This window comes from Panulirus ornatus, chromosome 49 (genome assembly GCF_036320965.1).
Source record: "Panulirus ornatus isolate Po-2019 chromosome 49, ASM3632096v1, whole genome shotgun sequence".
Lineage (NCBI taxonomy): Eukaryota > Metazoa > Arthropoda > Malacostraca > Decapoda > Palinuridae > Panulirus > Panulirus ornatus.
Window position 1 is genome coordinate 12112371 of NC_092272.1, and position 25274 is coordinate 12137644.

At 43.9% G+C, this 25274-nt stretch overlaps 1 protein-coding gene across 1 annotated transcript; it reads right to left on the bottom strand.

Annotated features, from left to right (window-relative positions):
- Positions 1-655: 655 nt before the first annotated feature.
- On the bottom strand, positions 656-21980 carry LOC139764407 (glycoprotein-N-acetylgalactosamine 3-beta-galactosyltransferase 1-like). The gene is made up of 8 exons (XM_071690967.1): positions 21648-21980; positions 13914-14080; positions 11564-11684; positions 10020-10128; positions 6393-6636; positions 5249-5384; positions 3216-3376; positions 656-1785 (listed from the first exon to the last, which is right to left on the bottom strand). Exons 2-8 carry the CDS (start codon positions 14067-14069, stop codon positions 1576-1578), a joined length of 1137 nt encoding a protein of 378 aa, XP_071547068.1. The 5' UTR covers positions 14070-14080; positions 21648-21980; the 3' UTR covers positions 656-1575.
- Between the last annotated feature and the right edge of the window lie 3294 nt (positions 21981-25274).

A 25274-nucleotide genomic window follows, 5' to 3' on the forward strand; every position in this document is an offset into this window, starting at 1 on the left:
ATGAGAAAAAGAACCGGTCCCATGACTAATCCCTGTGGCACCCCACTTCTTACTTCCAACCATCCTGAGGCTTGACCATTGATCATATCTCTTTGTTGACGGCCAATCCTTCAGTGAGAATAAGAAGACGCCTCTCGCTCACTACTATAATCAATATACACTTATATTTGTTGCGATCGAAAGGGAATTATGGTTCTTAAGTTCATATGTAAAAACACTTTATTTCTAATAATGCCCACATAATTGGACTTGTTTACAGACTTAAGATTACCTGCATGATAACCATTACTTTCATACAGACGAACAGAACAAATATAGTCACATACACACATATGCATTTATATATATATATATATATATATTATATATATAATATAATATATATATATATATATATATATATATATATATATATTGCAATAGGTCACAGTGATGCGCGAATTCTGGTAATTGCTGGTAACCAGGAGAAAAGATGAAACAAGTTAAGTCTCAAATGCAGTTTCGTATGATAATACATCGTCAAGGGAAATACAGGTGTTTAATTTTCCTCTTGCTTAGTAGCATATATATATATATATATATATATATATATATATATATATATATATATATATATATATATATATATATATATATATATATATATATATTTTATATATATATATCATCATGATCATCTAATTCCTGGACCCCTTCCTCTGAAGTTACTCCGGCAGCTTCAATGCTGCGCTACATCCCGTGGCAGGGAAATGTGGAACTCCTTTGGAGTGAAAAGCTTCTGGAAGAGAGTGTATTCCCTTACATCAACAGCCGGTGATACAGTTCGCCGCAGGTCACTTTATAAGAGTAGGCGGAGTCCGGTAACGCGCATATGTATGTATCTATGCATTAATGTATGGATTCTTTTCTTTTTATTTCACAGTAGTTCACCGTTTCCGATGCAACTAGATAGCGTCAGGAACAGACGAAGGACGGCCTCATTATGCTCATATCTCTCTGTAGCTGTCATATACAATGCACCGAAACCACAGTCCTCCATTCACAGCCAAGTCCCACAGATCTTTCCGTAGTTACCCCCCTAACCACTCCATCTGCCCACATTTAGCCCACTAAGAGCACGTCGCCCCCTGTATACCATATCTACCCAATTCAATTCATCCCACGCACGCCTCTCACCCTCCTGCATGTTCAGATCTCAGTAAATGAAAGCCTCTTGTATTCCAACCCTTTATATCTATGGTTTCACCCACCCCCTTACGACGAGGAAAATGGACGAACATTTGACTTGATAAACGCGAGAGGACAGTCACTCAGACTACAAGTTCTAGCGTCACAATCACTGTAATGCTAACAACTTTGACACATACATCAAACGAGACAGTACGTGTTCAGGCAGACTATGGCAAAGACACAAGTTGTGTACCATTTCCCCCGTCACCACACAAGCACATCATCGCTTGTGGTCACCTCTCAGTCCTGTTAGCGTCTGCCCGCGGTAGAAGAGGATGAGATCGAACTGCAGACTCAAGACTTGGATGGTGACTTCGACGTTGTAACCCCGAGGTCCTCCTTAAGTCACTCCGGAGGAGGAGAGGGACGTGAGGCCGGGTAAGGAGTGGAGCTTGAGGCGGGCGATGGAGTTACTGGGGAGGTGGAGGTGTTGAGATGTGGAGGCTGGAGGTCTCGGTGGATGTGGATGCGGTACAGCAGAGTCTCCAGCGTCCACATCATCCGTGGATCCACCTTGTGGAAGGATATGAGGTGGCGACTGCAGCAGTCCGGACCCTGGCGGATGAGGGTGACATCATGAGAAGGAGGCTGACATCATGAGGGAGAGTTGACATCATGGAGGAGAGTGCTGACATCATGAGGGAGAGGCTGGCATCATGTAGGAGAGGGCTGATATCATGAAGAGAGAGGGCTGACATCATGAGGGAGAGGCTGACATCATGTGGGAGAGGGCTGATATCATGAGAGGGAGGGCTGACATCATGAGAGGGAGGGCTGACATCATGTGGGAGAGGGCTGATATCATGAGAGGGAGGGCTGACATCATGAGGGAGAGGCTGTAATTGGACTGCCGGAAAGCATTTGACACTGTGCCATATAGGAGGCTGGTTAAGAAGCTAGAATTTCGGTCGAGCATAAGTTGGAGGTTTCTTCGATGGATAGAAATTACCTTAGTGGAAGGGAACACAGCAACATATTTCAATGGAGTTTTCTCAAGATAGGTTGGATGTTACCAGTGGAGTGCCACAGGGTCCAGTGCTGGGACCATCGCTCCTCCTGGTCTATGTAAAAGACTTAACAGAAGGATTGCTCTCATGTTTAAGGATGATGCTACCAGGGAACCTAGACAAACTCCAATGCAAATGTATTGAGGTTGGGATACTGTGAAAGAATGCCACAATATGAATATTATCAAAAAAGGAAATAAGCTGCAGGAAATTGTGTGTGACCTTGACTTGCGCGTAGACAAATGCACCGTATCCATCGCCATCAACTGTAAAAGAGGCAAACTAGCTGTTGGAAGATACTAGAATTGGATTCAAGGACATAGATAAGGAAAGGAAAGATCCAAAACTAAAATATGCTTTTTGAATTTGGTAACCGCGCTTAAAAACGAAAATAGAGCTAATAGAGAAGGTCAATTGGAGGAGAACGGATATGCTACCAGACTTAAGAAAGTTGAATTACAGGAAATGGCTGCGAGTCAAACACTTATTCACCATCAGGATGAAAAGATTGAAATATGACTTAATCAAAAGCTTTAAGTTTTAGAACTAGACATGATGATGTCATCAGTGAAGAGTTCTTTGCAACATGCCAAAACAGAACAACCCGAGGCCATATCATGAAATCAAGCAAGACTCTTGTTAGAAAGGAAGCAAAGACGTTATTTCATAACACAATTATCACTGAATAAACGAAATAAGCTGAATGATAAAACTGTGAACACTGACATCACACAAAAGTTTGAAAAGTCGTATGATATTAGACATATCAAAGGATGTTTAGAGAATGGGGTCCTACTACTGCTGAACTCCCTCCCCGTACTGTACAAACATGTCGTTTACCACATATGACACTTGACCGCACAACACTATCACCAATACACTATCAAAACAGCAGCAACAACACCCCAACCACACCACCACAATCGTAACACCACCACCACCACTACACAACACTGACCAGCAGCAGCCAACACTCACCACACCGTGTTTGTGCCAGATGTAACTCCAGTACCAGTGGAGTCTATTGATGAGCGGCAGCTTGTAGAAGAGCGACATGGGGTTATGAGAGAAGAACCTGGGTTTTCCAATCTCATCCAGGCTGTCACCAGCCTTCACTCCAACACTCTCCAGACACCGACCTGTGGAAACAGATATTCCTATCCTCATTATACTGTAACAATCTTAAACTCTGGACTCTAATGGTTAATAGAAATTCATCTAAACTACGCCTCACCTGCTTGGTCCTCCAACCTGTCAAAAGCAAATGCAACAAAGCTGTAGACACGTAACACAGAGCACTCAGAACAATCACCGGCTGCCTCTGGACTCGGTGCTTACAAGAGTCATATTTCACTCAAGTTTCCTTAACTCTAATGATGGTCTATCAAAGCCAGCAAGATGTATGTATGATGGTCTATCAAAGCCAGCATGATGTATGTATGATGGTCCATCAAAGCCAGCAAGATGTATGTATGATGGTCTATCAAAGCCAGCAAGATGTATGTATGATGGTCTATCAAAGCCAGCAAGATGTATGTATGATGGTCTATCAAAGCCAGCAAGATGTATGTATGATGGTCTATCAAAGCCAGCAAGATGTATGTATGATGGTCTATCAAAGCCAGCAAGATGTATGTATGATGGTCTATCAAAGCCAGCAAGATGTATGTATGATGGTCTATCAAAGCCAGCAAGATGTATGTATGATGGTCTATCAAAGCCAGCAAGATGTATGTATGATGGTCTATCAAAGCCAGCAAGATGTATGTATGATGGTCTATCAAAGCCAGCAAGATGTATGTATGATGGTCTATCAAAGCCAGCAAGATGTATGTATGATGGTCTATCAAAGCCAGCAAGATGTATGTATGATGGTCTATCAAAGCCAGCAAGATGTATGTATGATGGTCTATCAAAGCCAGCAAGATGTATGTATGATGGTCTATCAAAGCCAGCAAGATGTATGTATGATGGTCTATCAAAGCCAGCAAGATGTATGTATGATGGTCTATCAAAGCCAGCATGATGTATGTATGACCAGGGGCAACACAGCGGAATACCTGATGCTAGATTAGTTCATGCAGGTCCTCCTGATTCGGTCTGTGACCTGGACACACCAGCGACGGGGATAAGGCATCAAACATCGATACATAGCGTGACGATCGTCCTGGATCTTTGTGGCACAGAGTTGAATACCACTCTGTGTGTGTGTGTGTGTGTGTGTGTGTGTGTGTGTGTGTGTGTGTGTGTGTGTGTCCACAACATACCCATCCCTGCAATGATGTGAGCCACGTTTGACCTCTCTTGTCTTGTCTGTGGACAGCCATGGTTGCAAGTACCCTGCCACCAGCCAGCCTATGTTGTCAGTAGACAGTAGCGTACCACCACCACCTGCCAACATCTGTCGCCAGTAGACAGTTTTGCCTACAAAGTCACTACCACCTGCCAACATTTGTTGTCAGTGAAGAGCTACACTCACAAAAAAACTGCTTCGTTGGTCGTAAATATCCTGAAAATTTCCCTCGAAATATTATTAGTATTCTAACTGTCACTCTTCATTCAGTCTGCCAGCAGAATTAGACACATCTTTCTCTTTTCTTGAAAAACCAAAAGGACTTTGGTAGTCACGTAAGGGTGTGTGGTGGGCAGGTACCCAGTTTATGATAGTAACGTCAATGTATGGTGGAAAGTGACCCAGTTTATAGTAGTTACGTCAATGAATAGTGGGCATTGACCCAGTATATGATAGTAACGTCAGAATGTATAGTTGGGCAGTGACCCATCTTATGATAGTAACATCAGAATGTATAGTTGGGTAGTGACCCATCTTACGATAGTAACATCAGAATGTATAGTTGGGTAGTGACCCATCTTACGATAGTAACATCAGAATGTATAGTTGGGTAGTGACCCATCTTACGATAGTAACGTCAGAATGTATAGTTGGGCAGGGACCCATCTTAAGGTCGTCAGAGATCAGTGTCAGGGAGGCTAAGAGAACACAAACTGACCGAGGTGAAGGTCTTCTGCGCCTGTACTGGTCCTGGTGGGGCAACTGCCTTGGTCTTGCAGACGCAAGGCTTGGGTCACGAACCTCCTCAGCGCTTCGCGGCTCAACACGTACCCTCCGCCACCAGACATGTACCCCTGTGGGAGACACGGGTCATTCATACACGGCCAGGTCAAAGGTTGTTATCATTACTACCCGCGAGGAGAGACATATAGAGGTCAAAGTTCACTCTTCAAGAGGAGATGCTTTATTGATAAGTCATTTAACGACCAGTTATGCATCGTTTCAAGAGTCTTGGTTTAAGAAGGATATAAGGGCACAGATGTTTACATACATTATGTATAATATGAACCGTAAACCATATTGGACCTACGGCACAGGTGGGAAACAGCTGGTTTACGTCTCCTGCAAGCTGAACGCCACCTAATTCACCAACTGGACGCCACCTGGCTCACCAGCTGGACACCACCTGACTCACCAACTGGACGCCACCTGACTCACCAGCTGCACACCACCTGACTCACCAGCTGGACGCCACCTGACTCACCAACTGGACGCCACCTGACTCACCTGCTGGACGCCACCTGAGTCACCAGCTGCACACCACCTGACTCACCAGCTGCACACCACCTGACTCACCAGCTGGACGCCACCTGACTCACCAGCTGGACGCCACCTGACTCACCAGCTCCACACCACCTGACTCACCAGCTGCACACCACCTGACTCACCAGCTGGACGCCACCTGACTCACCAACTGGACGCCACCTGACTCACCTGCTGGACGCCACCTGAGTCACCAGCTGCACACCACCTGACTCACCAGCTGCACACCACCTGACTCACCAGCTGGACGCCACCTGACTCACCAGCTGGACGCCACCTGACTCACCAGCTCCACACCATCTGACTCACCAGCTGGACGCCACCTGACTCACCAGCTGGACGCCACCTGACTCACCAGCTGGACGCCACCTGAGTCACCAGCTGCACACCACCTGACTCACCAGCTGCACACCATCTGACTCACCAGCTGGACGCCACCTGACTCACCAGCTGGACGCCACCTGACTCACCAGCTGGACGCCACCTGAGTCACCAGCTGCACACCACCTGACTCACCAGCTGCACACCACCTGACTCACCTGCTTGACGTGCTGGCGGAACTTGACGCCGTAGTAGACGGGGTCGTCCGGGTCGAGGTTCCTGAGGAAGTAGCGAAGGTTTTCGACGATGACGAAGGTATCGTCGTCAGCTTTGAGGTACCAGTGGTAGTGAGGGTAGTGATGATGTAGGTGGGTCAAGGCAGCCTTGGTCTTGGCCCACAGGTATCCATAACCTTCAGGGACGTCCACCACCTGAGGCCGGAGGTCCTCGTCCTCCTGCGTGCTGTGTGGACGAGACAACACGAGGACGTGTAGGGTACGAGACACACATACGTCAACGAGACGTTACATGAAACGCAAATATATTTTTTTATTTTTTTCTTATTTTGCTTTGTCGCTGTCTCCCGCGTTTGCGAGGTAGCGCAAGGAAACAGACGAAAGAAATGGCCCAACCCGCCCCCATACACATGTATATACATACACGTCCACACACGCAAATATACATACCTATACATCTCAATGTACACATATATGTACACACACAGACACATACATATATACCCATACACACAATTCACACTGTCTGCCTTTATTCATTCCCATCGCCACCTCGCCACACATGGAAACGCAATTTTTTTTTTTTTTTTTTTTTTTTATACTTTGTCGCTGTCTCCCGCGTTTGCGAGGTAGCGCAAGGAAACAGACGAAAGAAATGGCCCAACCCCCCCCCCCATACACATGTATATACATACATACATGGGAAACAGAAGAAGGAAACGCAAATATAATTCATATATAATCCCATGATTATATCATTCAAGTGTAATTACGATCTTTTGGTATGTGAGTTTTGGAACTGCCTGGATTTTTCTGATTTTTCTTTGACTATTGTGGGTATAATTTGAATTATATCATATCCCCACTTTCTAACAAATGCCAGATACTGATGTACATTTTACATACGAACACGAGAAAGTTTTTAGCATAACAGAGAGCAGATGATAAGACCATAAATGTGTGGTAATCATATTCAGGAAAGTCACTTCACCCTCCAACTTCTTCCTATAACTTTCCAAACCTGCAAATATATACCAAAACATCACGACGCCCTGGAAAATATATCTAAACTCTTTCCTGTACCTCAAAATCTAAAGCACGACAAGTGACATCCTGTACTTCAAAATCCAAAGCATGACAAGTGACATCCTGTACTTCAAAATCTAAAGCACAACAAGTGACATCCTGTACTTCAAATTCTAAAGCATGACAAGTGACATCCTGTACTTCAAATTCTAAAGCATGACAAGTGACATCCTGACATCCTGTACTTCAAAATCTAAAGCATGACAAGTGACATCCTGTACTTCAAATTCTAAAGCATGACAAGTGACATCCTGACATCCTGTACTTCAAAATCTAAAGCACAACAAGTGACATCCTGTACTTCAAATTCTAAAGCATGACAAGTGACATCCTGACATCCTGTACTTCAAAATCTAAAGCATGACAAGTGACATCCTGTACTTCAAAATCTAAAGCACAAGTGACATCCTGTACTTCAAAATCTAATGCACAAGTGACATCCTGTACTTCAAAATCTAAAGCATGGCAAGTGACATTCTGACATCCTGTACTTCAAAATCTAAAGCATGGCAAGTGACATCCTGTACTTCAAAATCTAAAGCATGACAAGTGACATCCTGTACTTCAAAATCTAAAGCATGGCAAGTGACATTCTGACATCCTGTACTTCAAAATCTAAAGCACAACAAGTGGCATCCTGTACTTCAAAGTCTAAAGCACGACAAGTGACATCCTGTACTTCAAAATCTAAAGCATGGCAAATTACATCCTGACAGCCTGTACTTCAAAATCTAAAGCATGGCAAATTACATCCTGACATCCTGTACTTCAAAATCTAAAGCACAACAAGTGACACCCTGTACTTCAAAATCTAAAGCATGGCAAGTGACATTCTGACATCCTATACTTCAAAATCTAAAGCACGACAAGTGACAATCTCAAAATATAAAGCACGACAAGTAACATTCTCAAAATCTAAAGCACGACAAGTGACATTCTCAAAATCTAAAGCACAGGTGTATCAATGCCTGACTTTGTTGAGGGCACTTTTAGCATCACATGAACAAACACGACCTTAAACGATCTTTTCATTTATATCTTAAGACTTCTTAAGGGATATTCTTGAAACAAAGATCAAACTACACAAAGATTTATATATTGGTCAACTGTTCCTGTTGTGCTTAATCCAATACGACGAAAGGCTGTATACACATCCCTCTCCACAAGCCATATACAACGCAGAGGATATATTTGTGATGTTATTGTCCACTTTATCTTTTTATCATCATTTCGTCAATTTTTCAGTCACTGTTCATTGAACATGGCAAATAAAATGTGTTTTATTTATCTTACACTAAGTAGGTATCATATATGACCTTATCTGACTATCTTTTTGAGGTCAAAGGTCGACTTTAAACTTACCGTCTTTATAACTGACCAAATCTCTGTCAAAGTTTGACTAACAATCATTACACTTCAGACAATCCACGTAAAACTAGTGACTTATCTATGAACACCTCTTTCAGCCATCTTGAGAGGTCAAAGGTCAATGTATCAGAGACAATAATAGATAACGTATATGTTACTGCTCATGATCATCATCTCAGGCTCTGTGGACAAAATCCTCCAGTGAGATAGGGTTGTTATGCATGAGCGGGCTGCACGTCCCCCGTTTTCTTTTCTTCTTGTGAGAAAAAAATGGAAAGATCAAACATGAAAACGGAAGTAATATTGTCAGTCACGTCATCAGTAGCTACGTTCAGTGGACCTCAGAACACCCGGATGTCCCATCTTATGTTCTGCTTCTTAATGGCTCTCACAAAAATGTTTTGATATAAATGAAATTTGAACTATCAGTCTTGCCCTAAGTCTGAGTGGCTTCTCATTGCTACCATTACGTCGAAGGTGTTACTAACACGTGATACACCAATACCCGGCCTTCTCTCACTACAAGAACTGCCCTTCAGGTGGCACTAAGGGCACCTTACTCTGGTGTGTCGTTTATGAATGAGCCAATACCTACCTGAAGAAGGGGATTTCGTTAGCGACCAAGAGCTTGCCTGAAGAAGGGGATCTTGTTAGCGAGCCAGTATTCACCTGAGGAAGGGGTCCTCGCTAGTGACCAAGAGCTTACATGAAGGGGGTTATCTTGTTAGCGAGCCAGTGTTTACCTGAAGAAGGGGCCCTCGTCAGCAAGCCAGAGCTTACCTGAAGAAGGGGCCCTCGTCAGCAAGCCAGAGCTTACCTGAAGAAGGGGATCTTCTTAACGAGCCAGTGTTTACCTGAAGAAGGAGGTCCTCGTCAGCGAACCAGAGCTTACCTGAAGAAGGGGATCTTCTTAACGAGCCAGTGTTTACCTGAAGAAGGAGGTCCTCGTCAGCGAACCAGAGCTTAGCTGAAGAAGGAGGTCCTCGTCAGCAAGCCAGAGCTTACCTGAAGAAGGAGGTCCTCGTCAGCGAATCAGAACTTACCTGAAAAAGGGGATCTTCTTAACGAGCCAGTGTTTACCTGAAGAAGGAGGTCCTCGTCAGCGAGCCAGACCTTACCTGAAGAAGGGGTACTCATCAGCAAGCTAATGCTTACCTGAAGAAGAGGATCCGGTCGCAGCGTTGTCCCCAGGTGTCCCTGACGTGGCGGGTAGTGTGGTGGGTGGTAGGGCCCGTCAGCACATAGCACAGGATTCGGGGCGCCCCTGTCGATGACCACCCAAATATGACTTTACTACGTGTGCTTCAGTAGTAATGATGATGAGTCTCCCCAAGTGACTATGCCTCATTTTCCTAAATGAACATGAACCACTTTCCTTAGGGAATAGAGCTCACCATCCTTACAGAACATGCCTCATTTTCCCCAGTGATAAAGCCATAATGAACATGCCTTAACTTCACTATTGAACAGGCATCATCTTCCCTTTCAAACAATGTTCACTTTCCCTAGTGATCATATTCACCTTAAGAAAGGATCAAGCTTCATCTTCCCCAGTGAACTTGCCTCTCCTGTTTATAGAAACATCATGTTCCATAATGAAAATGTCGCACCTACTCCAGTAAACATGTGTCACCTTCTCCAGTGAAAATGTTTACCATTCTTGTAAAAATATCTCACCTTCCCGAGGGAATATACCTCACCTTCCTAAGCGAACAGGCTTCACTTCTCCCCTGAACATACCACACCACCTCCAGTGAATATAATTCACCTTCACCAGTATATTTCCTTTACCTTTCCGAGTAAACATACCTCACCTTCACCAGTAAACACGCCTTACCTTCCCTAGCGAACATGCTTCACCTTCATCAATAAATATATCTCACGTACCCAAGTGAACATGCTTCACCTTCACCAATGAATATACTTCACGTAACCCTGTGAACATGCTTCACCTTCACCAATTTGTATACCTCACGTAACCCTATGAACATACCTCACAAGCACCATTCTCGAACATTGGTCTAAGACAAAAGACACACCCTATATAAAGAAAAGAAATCCCACTACCCCCAGATAAACCCCTCACATCCCCATATAAAAGTCCTAACTTCCCGAGATAAACATCTCACCACCCCGGATAAAGCCCTCACTTTCCCTAGATAAATGTCTTCACTTCCCCAGATGAAATCCTTTCTTCCTTCTCCAGATGAAAGTCCTTACTTCATCCCTTACTTTCCCAAATACATTCCTCACCTCACAAGATAAAGCCCTCACCTCCCCCAGGTTAGTTCCTCACCTCCCCCAGGTTAGTTCCTCACCTCCCCCAGGTTAGTTCTTCACCTCCCCCAGAGTAGCTCTTCACCTCCCCCAGAGTAGCTCTTCACCTCCCCCAGGTTAGTTCCTCACCTCCCCCAGGTTAGTTCCTCACCTCCCCCAGGTTAGTTCCTCACCTCCCCCAGGTTAGTTCCTCACCTCCCCCAGGTTAGTTCCTCACCTCCCCCTGGTTAGTTCCTCACCTCCCCCAGGTTAGTTCCTCACCTCCCTCAGATAGAAAGCCCTCACCGACCCCAGATAGAAGGCCTCACCGACCCCAGATAGAAGGCCTCACCTCCCCACATAAAACCCCCTCACCTCCCCCAGACAGAGAGCCTCCCTCTGTCCCACTACATACTCGAGGTTGGTGTGTGGAGGATCCTCACCTGTGAGTGGGAGGGGATGCTGGAGGTCCTGGTATGAGGTGACTGGCCATGACGATCGCCGCTCCTCCTCCTCCTCTTCCTCCTCCTCACCCGTCCACTCTGGCCACACTCTCGCCTGAACCTGCATCACATACACACAAACACAGACAAACACACTCTCGTATCACGTACATATACAACAAGCTGTCAACAATACGTATATCTTGTAATGCCAATATGTCTATCACATAATGCTAACAAGCGGTCATTATTTTCTATATCATATAATGCTAATAATCTGTCACTAATATATATATATATATATATATATATCATATAATACTATATTTGACAAGATTTGAACCGCTAAGCGTTGTGTATGAGCTGTCAAGGTGGACATTATGTGTTCTGTGAGAGTGCACTATATTCGTGTGTGTGTGTGTGTATATATATATATATATATATATATATATATATATATATATATATATATATATATATATATATATATATATTCATTTATTTATGATACTTTGTCGTTGTCTCCTGCGTTAGTGAGGTAGCGCTAGGAAAAGACAACAAAGGCCACATTCGTTCACAGTCTCTAGCTGTCATGCATAATGCACCGAAACCACAGCTCCCTTTCCACATCCAGGACCCACAACACTTTCCATGGTTTACCCCAGACGCTTCACATGCCCTGGTTGAATCCACTGACAGCACGTCAACCCCGGTATACCACATCGATCCAATTCACTCTATTTCTTGCACGCCTTTCACCCTCCAGCATGTTCAGGCCCCGATCGCTCTAAATCTTTTTCACTCCATCCCTCTCCCTCCAATTTGGTCTCCCACTTCTCCTCGTTCCCTCTACCTCTGACACATATATCGTCTTTGTCAATCTTTCCTCACTCATTCTCTCCATGTGCCCAAACCATTTCAATACACCCTCTTCTGCTCTCTCAACCACGCTCTTTTTATTACCACACATCTCTCTTACCCTCTCATTACTTACTCGATCAAACCACCGCACACCACATATTGTCCTCAAACATCTCATTTCCAACAAATCCACCCTCCTCCGCACAACTCTATTTGTAGCCCACGCCTCTCAACCATATAACATTGTTGGAACCACTATTCCTTCAAACATACCCATTTTTGCTCTCTGAGATACTGTTCTCGCCTTCCACACATTTTTCAACGCTCCCAGAACTTTCGCCCCCTCCCCCACCCTGTGACTCACTTCTGTGAATCCACGGGGAAAATGAAACACGATAAGTTCCCAAGTGCACTTTCGTGCAGTAATCATATCAGAGCAGATACAAGGAAGAAATATGACAGTTAGTTGATATATCAAGGAATAGAATGAATTGGAACGATGTGGTATACCGGGGTCGACGTGCTGTCAATGGACTGAACCAGGGCATGTGAAGCGCCTGGGGTAAACCATGGAAAGTTTTGTGGGACCTGGATGTGGATAAGGAGCTGTGGTTTCAGTGCATTACACATGACAGCTAGAGACTGAGTGTGGATGATGTGGCCTTTGTTGTCTGTTTTCCTGGCGCTACCTCGCTGAAGCGGGGGTCAGGGATACTGTTTCCTGTGAGGCGGGAAGCACCGGGAATGGGTAGAAGGCAAGCAAGTATGAATATATGCATATGTATATATGCACATGTCCGTATATGTGTATGTATATGTACGTATATGTGAGTGTATGTGCGTTAATGTATATATAAATGTATGTGAGTGGATAGACCATTCTTCGTCTGTTTCCTGGCGCTACCTCGCTGACGCGGGAAACGGCGATCAAGTATATTATATTATATTATATATATATATATATATATATATATATATATATATATATATATATATATATATATATATATATATATATATATATTCTTTCAAACTGTTCGCCATTTCCCGCATTAGCGAGGTAGCGTTAAGAACAGAGGACTGGGCCTTTGAGGGAATACCCTCACCTGGCCCAATTCTCTGTTCCTTCTTTTGGAAAATTAAAATATAAACGAGAGGGGAGGATTTCCAGCCCCCCGCTCCCTCCCCTTTTAGTCGCCTTTTACGACACGCAGGGAATACGTGGGAAGTATTCTTTGTCCCCTATCCCCAGGGAAAGTAATGTATATATATATATATATATATATATATATATATATATATATATATATATATATATATATATATATATGGGAAACTTTCACTCTGAGTTGGATAAACAATGTGATTATCATCAAGTACCGGATGGGTCGTCAAGCAAATGTTATGGTGACGTTCTCCGTTCTTCTTCTCGACCAATTTGCAAAAGATAAAAACATATCCTATAAATCATCACTGATAATACAATTACCTTAAAGTCTGTTCTCCTGGTATCCATCACGTCGTTAGGATTTGAGAGATTGACCGTCATGTTGACGAACAGGTGAAGGACGACGCCTAAGCCGAAGCCGAGGCAGAAGGTCGAGATGGTCCGAAACATGGCCAGTGCTACGGTACGTCGCCCCATCTTACTGGCGTCTGAAACAAGGCCATATGCTAGAATTGATCCTACTCGTTCTCCCGTGGTGTAGGGTAAGATAACCTTGCTCAAAACACGCGAAGAAATAAACAAGATATCACAGTGTGGAAGAAACAATATGGCCAGTGGTATAAGAGGTGGTCTCATACAACAATGCCAACAACATGGGTCCGTAACAGCTGGGCCAAGTACAGGGGCCCGTGACGGCTTAAGTGTCTCTCATTATGACGTGAAGGTGACAGACTTCCAACACCAGCGGCTAGACACAGACGACTTCCACCACTAACAACTGTCAGGTAACATCACGTCCACCAGTAACAACTGTGTTATGATTAACAAACAAACTCATCCATCAACAGTGTGAAATGCGGTGACAGTGTTGTTCGCTGGCAAGTAAGACTGTTGGACATGTTTATGACCCAGGGGGTAAGGGGAGGATACAGTTCCCTAATGTTCGAATTACTGTGATATAAGTCTTGTTTATAACGTTGCAGAGCAGTAAATTGGAGAGTAAAGTTGTGTCAGAGCAGAGGATACGTACACCAGATCTTTGTCTTGATTGCTTGCTGTATTTACAGAGAAAGTGTAAATTCTGTGTGGCATTTATGGAAACAGAGAAAGCATATGTTAAAGTTGCCCGGACAAGGCACAGGCAAAAATATACCCTAATCGCGGCCACGTAGGATGAATTGTAAGATGATAAGAACAAAAGTGATTAACTTAAGCTCGCTTTTATGGTAGCCGGAACGGCACAGGCAACAGTGTGTGTCCAAATCACTATTACATGCACTACATAATGCCGTTTGCTTTTTCAGCATTTTTTTTCTTTATAAAGTACCTCCAGGAACAGATAAAGAATGGCTACATCCGATTATGTGTAACGCACCAATATCATTACCCCCTTATCCACAACCAGGCCCCACAAACCTTTCCTTCGTTTCCCCCGATTGCTTTATATACCTTTAAGTCCACTGACAGTAAGTCGGCCCCTGTATGTCACTTAGCTCCACTTCTCTCTATCCCGTGCACGCCTTTCACCCTCGTGCATGTTCAGACCCTGGATACTCAAAATCTATTTTCACTCCATCTCTCTAATTTAGTCTTCTCATTCTTGTGCCCTACACCTCTGACACATAAATCCTCTTTGTCAACCTCTCCTCACTCATTCTCTCCATATATCTAAAGCATTTCAACAAACCCTCTTCAGGTTCTTTCAACTACACTCTTCGTATCACACGTCTCTCTTATCCTTTTATTTTTTAATCAGTCAAACCACTTTACACCACATATTATCCTCAGACATTTCCTTTCCACCCATTATTCAATGTTCCAATTGCTCTCTATTCACCACACCATTCGCCACGACTCTTGCTGTGCAACCAACTATAACCAAACGAACCCATCTTTGCCATCCTACCAATGGCCCATTCAGCAGTCCTTCAAAATAATCACTCCAGCTCTTTTTTTTTTTTTTTTTACCTCCTCTTCCCTAGTTCCCACTTCTCCCTCTGCTCCCGTGACCGATGCTCCTATTTGTTCTTTCATTCACCTTACACTAGCCACTTCCTATCAAAATATTTCGAGCATATTTCCTGACATTCATCAATACTCGCTCATCCCATTTCATTTATCGTCTTTTCGGCCCTTGTACCTTTCTTTTCACCACCAGCCGCTTTTTCTTGTATACTTCCCAATCACACGCACTCCTTCCCTTCAGGTACCATCCATACACACCTCCTGTCTCTTCCATTAGCAATAACGTGAAATAAATTAAGAGAATTGTTAGAAAAACCAATGAATGTGAAAATTACTTTCACAGTGTAAGAATGATGCAGCTTGAATAGGGAAACAATGCAGAGATTTCAGAAAATTCATGACATTAGAAAAGGTTCATGAGATTGGGCCCAAGTGTGAACCTCCTTCCTCGTACAAGTAGGCAATTACACACACACACACACACACACACACACACACACACACACACACACATTCACAAACATCATTACAATATTTATCAATACTAATTTCGTCGGACGGCCTCGAACCAGCCCCCAAGTTGATATAACTTGCTTACCCCGACCTCACACCTCAGCAACCTACTCACAGATCAATCCATCCTCAACAAATTAAAATAATGACAAAGCTCATACACAATGAAATAACCAGACAAACACTAAAAAAAATCGTTTTATCGAATCTGTCTCAACACTACCACACACACACACACACACACACACACGCACACACACCAATCAGAAACCATACTCCCCAGACAGAGTCACACCCTTTCGCTTACGCTTTGGACATCACCCATCACTACAACACTACAAACACCGATTCCACACATCCCAAGACCCTTTATGACCCCTATAGATATCTCCCATAAGGAAGACATCAAGCTCTAACTACTCAATGGCCATGCACTCTTTGCGCATAGACGCACACACACCACAACCCTTCATGACCTATGGTTTCCGATCGGAAAGAGCCTCATAAAGATATAACGTTTCCCCGCGTTAGTGAGGTAGCGCCAAGAACAGACAGAGAAGAGCCGCATCCGCTCACATCCATTCTCTTGTTACTAAGTGTAATGCACCGAAACCGTAGCTCCCTAGCTACAAAAAGGCCACACACACACACACACACACACACACACACACACACACACACACACATCTTTTCATAGTTTACCCCGTATGCTTTATATGCCCTGGTTCAGACCACATTGTTCCAATTCACTCTATCCCGTGCATGCCTTTCACCCTCCTGCATGTTCAGACCCCGACTACTCAAAATCTTTTTCGCTCCATCATTCCATCTCCAATTTGGTCTCCCGGTCTTCCTTGTTCGTTCCACCTCTGACACATATATGATCTTTGTCAACCTTTCCTCACTCATTCTCGCCGTAAGTCCAAACCATATAGCACCCCTTCATTTCTCTCAACCATGCATTTTTTGATCATTGTATCTCTTACCTTTTCATTACTCACTCGATCAAACCACCTAACACCACATATTGTCCTCAAACATATCATTTTCAAGACACCCACCTTTTTCCACGAAGCCTTATCTACAGCCCATGCCTCGTATCCATATGATAATGTTGGGACTACTATTCCTTCAAACATACACATTTTTACCCTCCCAGATAATGATCTCCCTTTCCGCACATTCTTCAGTGCTGCTAAAATCCTTGTCCCCCGTCATGCATCCTATGACTCACTTCCGCTTCCATGATTCCATTCGCTGCCATGTCCACTCCCAGGTATCTGAATCACTTCACTTCCTCTAAGTTTTCTCAATTCAAACTCACACCCCAACTAAACTGTGTCTCAACTCTGTTAAACCTAATTACCTTGCTTTCATTCATGTCTTCTCTCAACTTCCTCCTTTCACACACCTTCCAAACTCAGTCACCAACTTCTTCGGTCGCACTTAAATCTGCTCCTAGTGCTTTATCATCAGCAAGCAACACCTGGCCCACTTCCCAGACACTCTCATCCCTAACAGACTGCATACTCGCCACTCTCTTCAAGGCTCTCTCACTTACCTCCCCTCACCACCACATTCTTAAGCAAATCAAACAAACATGGTGACATCACACATCCCTGCCGCAGACCGACCTTCACTGGGAACCATTCACTTCCCTCTCGTAATCCTCGTACATATACTTTACATCCTTGAGAAAAACTTCTTACTGCTTCTTTCAGCTTTCCTCCGACAGGAAAACATCTCCATCATATACTTTATCCAGATCCATAAATGCCACCTACAAATCCATTTACTTCTTTATGCATTTCTCACACATATTCAAAGTGAACACCTGATCTACACATCCTTTAACTCTTCTGAAACCACACTGTTCCTCCCCAGCCTGACGCTCTGTAGATGTCTCCACCCGCTCCGTCACTTTCCTCCCATGCAACTTACCAGGTACACTCAACAAACTTATACCTCTTTAGCTTGAACAAGCACCTTTATTCTCTTTGTTCTTATATAATGGTACTACACGTGCCTTCCGCCAATCCTAAGGTTCTTCACCATGGTCCATAATACACTGAAAATGCTAACTAACCAAGCAACAATAGTCGCCTCTTCTCTTGAATTCAACATCAGCACAATCTACTCCTTCCACCTTGCCATATTTCATCATACGTAAGGCTTTCACCACCTGTTCTCTCTTCACCAATCCACTCTCCATGAATCTCACTTTGCGTACTGCCCCGATCCAAACACCTTGCATTTGCCACTCTATCATTAAACAAATTCAACAGTCCTCAATATACTCACTCCATCTTCTCCCTGCCCCTTTTGCTTCCATCACATATGTGCCTATTTGTTCTCTTATTTTTCATTTATGATGAACCTCCTTCCAAAACATCTAACTCTTTCTAAATCATATTGGTACTCACTCACCCCAGCTCTCATTTGCCCTCTTTCTCAACCCTTGCACTCTTGACCCGCCGCTCTCTCCTATACATTTCCCAGTCATTTGCATTCCTTCGTTGTAGGCACCTCTTAAACGCCTCCCTTTTCTGTTTCACTAGCAATTTTACTTCTCCCTCCCTCCACTCACTACCCTTTTTAATCTGCCCACCTCCCACCTTTCCCATGCCTTCTCTCACCTTTTGCCATTATACACTCAATCGCTCGTAGTCTTTCTTCCCTAAGTCTCTTCCAGGCTTACTTACTTTCAAGACCCCCTTCTCGCCGACATTGCTTCCTCTTTTCATAAAATATTAACAAATCTGTGAACTGGGAACTGATGGGAACTTCAGTGAAGGGCGTAAATGGGGAGGTGATAACAAGTAGTGGTGATGTGAGAAGGAGATGGAATGAGTATTTTGAAGGTTTGTTGAATGTGTTTGATGATAGAGTGGCAGATATAGGGTGTTTTGGTCGAGGTGGTGTGCAAAGTGAGAGGGTTAGGGAAAATGATTTGGTAAACAGAGAAGAGGTAGTAAAATCTTTGCGGAAGATGAAAGCCGGCAAGGCAGCAGGTTTGGATGGTATTGCAGTGGAATTTATTAAAAAAGGGGGTGACTGTATTGTTGACTGGTTGGTAAGGTTATTTAATGTATGTATGACTCACGGTGAGGTGCCTGAGGATTGGCGGAATGCGTGCATAGTGCCATTGTACAAAGGCAAAGGGGATAAGAGTGAGTGCTCAAATTACAGAGGTATAAGTTTGTTGAGTATTCCTGGTAAATTATATGGGAGGGTATTGATTGAGAGGGTGAAGGCATGTACAGAGCATCAGATTGGGGAAGAGCAGTGTGGTTTCAGAAGTGGTAGAGGATGTGTGGATCAGGTGTTTGCTTTGAAGAATGTATGTGAGAAATACTTAGAAAAGCAAATGGATTTGTATGTAGCATTTATGGATCTGGAGAAGGCATATGATAGAGTTGATAGAGATGCTCTGTGGAAGGTATTAAGAATATATGGTGTGGGAGGCAAGTTGTTAGAAGCAGTGAAAAGTTTTTATCGAGGATGTAAGGCATGTGTACGTGTAGGAAGAGAGGAAAGTGATTGGTTCTCAGTGAATGTAGGTTTGCGGCAGGGGTGTGTGATGTCTCCATGGTTGTTTAATTTGTTTATGGATGGGGTTGTTAGGGAGGTGAATGCAAGAGTTTTGGAAAGAGGGGCAAGTATGAAGTCTGTTGGGGATGAGAGAGCTTGGGAAGTGAGTCAGTTGTTGTTCGCTGATGATACAGCGCTGGTGGCTGATTCATGTGAGAAACTGCAGAAGCTGGTGACTGAGTTTGGTAAAGTGTGTGAAAGAAGAAAGTTAAGAGTAAATGTGAATAAGAGCAAGGTTATTAGGTACAGTAGGGTTGAGGGTCAAGTCAATTGGGAGGTGAGTTTGAATGGAGAAAAACTGGAGGAGGTGAAGTGTTTTAGATATCTGGGAGTGGATCTGGCAGCGGATGGAACCATGGAAGCGGAAGTGGATCATAGGGTGGGGGAGGGGGCGAAAATTCTGGGAGCCTTGAAGAATGTGTGGAAGTCGAGAACATTATCTCGGAAAGCAAAAATGGGTATGTTTGAAGGAATAGTGGTTCCAACAATGTTGTATGGTTGCGAGGCGTGGGCTATGGATAGAGTTGTGCGCAGGAGGATGGATGTGCTGGAAATGAGATGTTTGAGGACAATGTGTGGTGTGAGGTGGTTTGATCGAGTGAGTAACGTAAGGGTAAGAGAGATGTGTGGAAATAAAAAGAGCGTGGTTGAGAGAGCAGAAGAGGGTGTTTTGAAATGGTTTGGGCACATGGAGAGAATGAGTGAGGAAAGATTGACCAAGTGGATATATGTGTCGGAGGTGGAGGGAACGAGGAGAAGAGGGAGACCAAATTGGAGGTGGGAAGATGGAGTGAAAAAGATTTTGTGTGATCGGGGCCTGAACATGCAGGAGGGTGAAAGGAGGGCAAGGAATAGAGTGAATTGGAGCGATGTGGTATACCGGGGTTGATGTGCTGTCAGTGGATTGAATCAGGGCATGTGAAGCGTCTGGGGTAAACCATGGAAAGCTATGTAGGTATGTATATTTGCGTGTGTGGACGTATGTATATACATGTGTATGGGGGTGGGTTGGGCCATTTCTTTCGTCTGTTTCCTCGCGCTACCTCGCAAACGCGGGAGACAGCGACAAAGCAAAAAAAAAAAAAAAAAAAAAAATTAACAAATCTTCACCTTCGCCTCCACAAGACAGTGATCAGACATCCCATCAGTTGCCCCTCCCACCACATTTGCATCTAAAAGCCTCTCTTTTACACGCCTATCACTTAACACGTAATTTGATAATGCTCTCTGACCATTTCTCCTACTCACATACGTATACGTATGCATATCCCTCTTTTTTAAACTAGGTATTCCCAATCGCCAGTTCCTTTTCAGCTCACAACTCCACAAGCTGTTGACCATTTCCATTTGTAATACTGAGTACCACACCCCCAGCCCCACCCCCCCCCCCCCCCAGCTATATCCTCAACTGCCACATTACTCACCTTTGAATTCAAATCACCCATCACTATAGCCCGGTCTCATGCATCAAAACTGCTAACACACTCAGCTGCTCCCAAAGTACTTGCTTCTCATGATCTTTCTTCTCATGACCAGGTGCATAAGCACCAATAATCACCCATAATTCGTCATCCACTTTAATTTTTCCACAAATCAGTCTTCATTTCACTTCCTTACAATTTCACACATTCCCATTGCTCCTGCTTCAGAAGTAGTGCTACTCCTTCCTTATCCCTTGTCATCTCACTAACCCTTTACTCCCAAGACGTTTTCAAGCCATTCTTCCCCTTTACACTTGAGCTTTGTCTTCCTAAGAGCCAGAATATCCAGGTATATATATATATATATATATATATATATATATATATATATATATATATATATATATATATATATATATACATTTTAGTCAGGTGTACCCACTCAACCACAAATGGAGAACAATAGCGAGTGACAACTAAAATTACGTTTTAGCAGTTCTATCTAAGCTACTGTGGTCCCCTGAACCTGTCAGTGACCAGAACAGTACAGTAAGACTGTTCTTACCTGTGTGTCAGCTACGGTCCAGGTAGACTGGTTGTGTTGATATGGTTTACAGTTTTCTTCCGTGTGGGTGGAGATGGCCGCACCCACCCACCACTAGGAGACTACACCTGGATAATGAGAGCCCCCAAAATGGCGTCCTTCGCTTCTGCGTACTGAGGACCTCCACCCGTTATGATTTTGCTTTGAGCTTCGCGTTTTGTATCTCACGTGTGTATATCCCCCGATCACACCGGCGGTGTCCGCGCCCCTGGTTCGAGCACGGACGACAACTAGGGCGAGTCGTCTGTAAACATGCAGGAACAGTTTTCGCTCCGCTGCTTAGTTCGCCTCGGGGGGGAGTTTGTCCGCGGGTTGCCTCCGTAAATTGTGTTCCAGCCTTCTTATCAGCATCATCCTTTATTGTAAAGCAATACCCCTTGATGATCTTCATAAACCTCAGTGTTGTATTACTCTTGGAATTCACTCCATAACTCCATTGGTCCTCCCTCAAGAAGCAGGCTGTAATGTCCAATACTCTAACACCTTGGCGAAGCTGAAGACCTGGACAGGGGAAACGAACGCGTCAGGTGAACGTTTCTAAGGTGTGCTGACGCCCCGCCCATTAAGTGAATCCGTACTGCCGACTGATGAATTTTACTTATTTAAAGGAAAAATATACGTATACATCTTACATGGAATGTTGTCACGAGACGTGATCATCTCATACGCCTCTCTCATGGATCAGTTCTGGGGAGGAGAGCGTCCAGGACTCGATATTTCTGGAAATAAAATAATTCATCGGGAAAAAACCGATTCCGACACCAGAGATGGATTCTTCGTGACGTAGAACATCAACAGAGGCCTCCCCAGGCTGGGAGATAGCTCAACACGCCTCTATTCTTCTTCCCCCAGACTCACGCCGGCCGGTGTCCGTCTCCCCCGGCCTCATACAGTCCATTGACCGGGCCCTCCAGCCTCATGTTGACCGTTGATCGGGCCCTCCAGCTTCATGCAGTCCGGTGATCGGGGCCCACAGCCTAATGATGACCGTTAACAGGGGCCTCCAGCCTCATTCTGACCAATGAACGGGGCCCCCAGCCTCATGTTGACCAATGAACGGGGTTCCCAGCCTCTTGTTGACAATAGACCAACACAGGGCTGTTTCTCTCTAACTATATGTGTTTCTGTTGCTAAATGTGTTTCTGTGGTTATGAATATGAAATAAGCTTGTCCAATTTGTGTTTCTTTTGTCACAGGTTAGTTTAAGTTGTTACAACTGTGTGTTTCACTCTCGACATAAACGCAGTTCAAACAACTATAGACCACTGGGAGTCTAACGAGGCTGTTTGTGACGGTGGAGGACATTAAACATCTGTTTGTGATGATGATAAACAAAAGCTTACATTCTCATGAGTTTACTATTTGTGTGTTAGCGGGCGCGAGTTTTACACTCGTCTCTTAAACTTTGAGTGCATGTACTTTGTCTTTACTCTTGTATGTATGCACACACACACACACACACACACACACACACACACACACGCGTTACATTTTAAAGATAGAAAATCATTCATAGAGAAAAGAAAGAGTGTAGGCATTAGGACAGAGCCCTGAAGGACTTCACTATTGAAAGAGTAATCACAAGGTGGTCCATCATCAGCCACTCCTATTGGCTGACTGACAAGGAACTTTGCCTGAAAGCATAAAGCGCAAACCGAAAAAACAGAGGAAGTTTAGAAACCCTTGGCTTGTGCTACACTGCGTCAGATGCTGGTCGAGAACCACAGCAAAACATTCAACAAATTCCTCAAAAGAGGAGTACCAGAGTTGCGTGCCATATCAGGACTCGCCAGTTGACCCCACCCCACGAAAGCCACACTGGTGGCATGGGAGAAGGGAAAGGGATTCTGTATTTTTAAGGAGGTGAGAATTTAAGTAATTCGACGTGTTTGGAGACGGTAGAAGTGAGAGCGAAGGGGCGAACGTTGAAACCAGATTTTCTGATGTTGATTAAGTGGAGTTTTTAGGACACTGTGGAGGATATGGTAATGTTATCACAGGGCTAGATTTTGTTCCTTTGATAGCGAACAGACCAAAACGAGAGACTCTTAAAAATATTGGGAAGAAGTGTTTTTCACTATCATTATATATGATTCAGACTGCTTTCCCATTCTGAGATATTACACATGTCTGAAATGAGAGAGGAAATGCGTTCAATACGAGAAAGAGAACGAGCGTTAGAGGGGAGAAGGGAGAGAAAGTGAGTTGAAGTATGTAAATTAGTACCATCAGCTGAGGAGTGAATAAGTTAGAGACGGGAGAGTTATCATTTACTGATAGAAGAAAGAGAATAGGTGACAGGACAGAACCTTTAGGAACACCATTATTGATAGATAGGAGGAATTCCATCCATCGACGACAACTGCAATAGTAGAGCCAGAGAGGAAACTATCCATTCGGGAAAAGAAAGAAGCAGAAAAAAAAAATCAAAGGAATTTAGAAAGCAAAAACTTATGCATCACTCTGTCAAATGCTTTTGAGATGTCAAGAGCCACGACCAAAGTTTCACCAAAATTCCTGAGAGAGGAGAACCAGAGGTGAGTCACATAAGAAAGATCGCCACTTGAACTAAATGTATGCGAAGGTGAGAGTAAAGGGAAGCTTCAAAGGCTTTGGATAAAGAGGAAATGGGAAGAATGGACTGATAGTTGAAGGTTTAGGAGCGGTCTCCTTTCTTAGGGATGGGCTACACCAAGGCATGCTTCCAAGAGGAAGGAAAAGTCTAGTATTTTAGATAGAGACGAGATAGATGAGCAATAATAGGAGCTAAGTAGCTCATAAGAACACTCCTTTAGCACTCGAACAGGAAAGCCATCTTGGCCATACGCCTTGTCCACCTAGACCTAAAAGAGTATTTGCGAATTCATCTTTACGCAAGCGATGAGAGTTCGTAGTTGCCAGACAGCCAGCGATTAATCTAAAGGTCTTGTTTCCCGCGATCACTTCTTTTGTTACGTTTAGTTCAAAAGGGAATTAAGTTTGTTTACTGTCAAAGTGATGTGCTGATGTCTGTGACGTGGGATGAGAATGTCCTATGTGTTGTGTGTGTTACCTAGTGTGGTGGGTGTTCTGCTGAGTGGCAGTGGTTGGCTTATAAGAGAGTAAGAGGTTGGACGTGTGCCTGGCTGAGGTTAAGGGGATGAGAGTGGATTTGTGCAATGATGAAAACATTAGCTCTTCGGTGAGTCATCGTTCTAAATGTAATGTAAATATGAATGTCTTCTGTTGGCCGAGTCGTGTCGAAGTGATGGGATGTGATTGTGGGACGTCTGCATGTGAGAAGCCTTTCACAGGATGGCCTACAACTGGTGTTGATGGGAGGTTATGCAGGATAATGAAGAGAGTTGGAGAAAGAATTATTCCTTCAAGGAATCCCTCTGTAGAATTTGAGGGATTAGGAGGTGATGCTTTTGTGAATGAGTCCGACTAGTTCTGCCGACAATTGAAGCTGATTAAGCACTTATTGTCATTTTTGTAAAGGGTTGTTTTTCAGTGTACTTGGAATGAGGATGACTCGAGGAACAGTGTCAAATGCTTTCTTAATGCCTCATGTCATTAATACAGTACAGAGGTGGGCTGTGATTTCTT

Coding starts and splice junctions, on each gene's coding strand:
- LOC139764407 (XM_071690967.1), bottom strand. CDS start 14,069: ATGGGGCGACGTACCGTAGCACTGGCCATGTTTCGGACCATCTCGACC. Junction 11,685..13,913: donor CCAGGAGAACAGACTTTAAG/GTAATTGTATTA, acceptor TATGTGATGCAG/GTTCAGGCGAGAGTGTGGCC. Junction 10,129..11,563: donor GCATCCCCTCCCACTCACAG/GTGAGGATCCTC, acceptor GGTCATCGACAG/GGGCGCCCCGAATCCTGTGC.